Here is a 2583-nt window from a genome sequence, read left to right on the forward strand (position 1 = left end):
CTACGTCGCTGTAGTTTTCGTCTTCGGTAAGCTCGTTCACAGAGCAATGGTCCACTGTTGTACCCATTTCCACCAACGTCAAGCGGAAACGTGGTGATACTACCGACTCCACACTAGCACTGCCTCCATCGCCGTTCGTACTGTCGGTGCTAGTGGTGGCGGAGACTGGGGGCGTTGTCTGGTCATTGATCCCTGGACAGAAGAACATGTAGTCGATACACTTGCCATCTTTCTCGAGAGACAGTGGGTCTGTCTTATGAAACAGTAGCGAATGTCCGTCACCATTCGTGATCGGGTGGATCTCATCGCCAAGCTTGGTAGTATCACATCGCTTCATAAGGTCGATCATCAGAGACTCTGCTGTGTTGTCTGCGTCGACAGTTTTTCCCGCTACCCTCGCGAAGTTCAACCTTGCCTCGCGTACCACACGCTCAAAGTCCGCCACAAGTTGCTGGTACACTTTGCTCTCTCGACACCGAGTAGATGTGACCAGCCCAGTTTGCGAGTCGTGTACTAAATCGTGTCGAGCGTCGAGGTTGAAGTCGCCTGTGATGAGGACAGGCACTCCGGGGTCGTCTCGGATCGTTCTGGCAACGAAACGGTGCATCTCCTGGATCTGAGCGAGGCGAATACTGTAGTCCTTGTAGTTGTCACCTGCTTGAGTGTGTGTAGTGAATACATGAAGTGAGTCTGAGAGGTCTGGCGATAACTGGATACGAGCGTAGAGCACGCCTTTGGCACAGATTCCGTCACTTCCAGCGCCCTGCGAGTACGCGAGCTGGTCGCGCTCCACGATCGGATAACGACTGAGGATCAACAGTCCGCCATCAATAAGACGAGAGTCCAATAGTCGCGGCCACACAGATCCGCAGTGGTAGCGGAAGCCCATGGCGTAGGCTTCCCGCACGAAGCGCTTCTGTCTTGGTCCGGCCTCGAACATCTCCTGGAGGATCACCACGTCGAATTTGGTCATCTTACGAAGCAGTAACGCTACCCTCAAGTCTTTGTAGTCGCCAGTCTTGAACCACTGACCGCTGTGGATGCCTTCAGGGCGGCAGAAGATCTGTCAATGCACCTCGTTCGATCAGACATATTCGACCACTTCAAAGAAATTCACAGCCACATACGTTTAAGCTGAGCACGGCGAGACGCTCCTGCACTTTTGCCATGGTTATGTAGTCGCTGAAATTGATGGAGATGATAAGAAATCGCTGTTTACAACGCCGAGATTCGAGGTCGCCAAGGCAGGCGGCGAAATGAAGAGTGCCGTTTCTGCTTCGACCGTTTACCAAATGTACCTATCTTTTCATTGGCTCAAACTAGGTTTAGCCAATAAAATCTGGCTCAAGCTTAGACCGTTGGGTACGTGGCAATCCGCATCGCTTGTGCTCGCACAACTGAGCACATCCAACTGCCGCTGCAAGGTGACCAGTGTGCGCTCTGCCTCTCGTACCTGAGCCTCACGCGTCTCGACCAGTGCACAATACTTGGCTACCGAGGATAATTCCTGACGTTTGGTGACGATCTCAGCTCGCAACTCCTTCTGACGTTGAGTGAGCTGCGCCTCATTGAGCTTAAGCTCCCTGGCGACGACGTTGACCTCGTGCATCTGGTCGCTCTGGTCACGGATAAAGTTTGCAGTTTCCAGTTCATCTTTGGCCTCGAACACTTCTATTTTCTTGGTCGTCTTGAAAGTCTCCGATCCTGAAGCAGAACGACGTCACGAACGAAACTTCGGTGAGAGGGGCATGTGATCTGTTGTAGCTGCAAGACAAAACACTGACCCTTACCGATGGTCGTCATACCCTGGACGACAGCGTCGATGTGACGTTGTCGAGCGAGTTCTTGGTTGCTTGTCGCTGCTGTCTCAGCGAGCACAGCACGTAGAACATGAAGCTGCACGTCTTCTCCCCAAGATAAACCTGCGTTGTAGCTCTCGAACATTGGTTCATCCATGTTGAATTGTGTTGCTGCCATGACAGCTTCTGCATCTACATTCACCCCAATGCCATGACGCGCGCCGTCTTCCCACTGTCCGATATACTTGTCCCCAAAAGTGCCGACGTAAACGCCATATCCACTCGCAACTCCGTCACGAAATTCCCCCGAATAATTGGCCCCGTTCGTCTGCAGCTCCACTCCCTCTCCATGCTTCTTTCCACTCTTCATTGCACCGGAATACGTGGATCCCAACACCGAGAGGAGAACTCCTAGGCCATTAGGAATGCCCTCTGTGTAGCTCGACGGACGAGTTAGCAAAGTGTCGAACGTAGCGGCAGCAAGTAAACACGCACCATCGTTGACATCTCCGTGGTACGTCGATTGATCCGTCAGCGTCACCGTTGCCAGCTTCACCATTGGAGTCGGATTAGGACCTTCACTCTCCCCAGAATGATCCTCCTTAACACTAGCGTTCACATCACGGGTGGCTACAGTCGACCCCGGTCTGCTCCGATCGCTGCGGGTAAAGGCAACCGTGCCACTTGCCATTGACGACGTTGCAATGTTTGTTGCCTTTAGGGCCCCCCACCAGTTTGTACGTCCTTTCGCAGCAAACCCTCTATCTAAGGGTTTGTATGCCGA

The 2583-nt window shown here is 52.8% G+C and overlaps 2 protein-coding genes across 2 annotated transcripts; both read right to left on the minus strand.

Annotated features, from left to right (window-relative positions):
* Nucleotides 1-99: 99 nt before the first annotated feature.
* Nucleotides 100-1169, minus strand: PITG_21875 (uncharacterized protein; the record flags this gene model as incomplete). Its single annotated transcript, XM_002996827.1, has 3 exons — nt 100-123; nt 167-1063; nt 1128-1169. The coding sequence occupies 3 exons, from the start codon at nt 1167-1169 to the stop codon at nt 100-102; spliced, it is 963 nt and encodes a 320-aa protein (XP_002996873.1).
* Nucleotides 1170-1306: 137 nt separating this feature from the next.
* On the minus strand, nt 1307-2297 carry PITG_21876 (uncharacterized protein; the record flags this gene model as incomplete). The annotated part of the gene is made up of 3 exons (XM_002996828.1): nt 1307-1704; nt 1791-2231; nt 2291-2297. The coding sequence occupies 3 exons, from the start codon at nt 2295-2297 to the stop codon at nt 1307-1309; spliced, it is 846 nt and encodes a 281-aa protein (XP_002996874.1).
* Between the last annotated feature and the right edge of the window lie 286 nt (nt 2298-2583).

Source organism: Phytophthora infestans, genomic scaffold, assembly GCF_000142945.1.
Source record: "Phytophthora infestans T30-4 supercont1.823 genomic scaffold, whole genome shotgun sequence".
NCBI classification, from domain to species: Eukaryota; Oomycota; class Peronosporomycetes; order Peronosporales; family Peronosporaceae; genus Phytophthora; species Phytophthora infestans.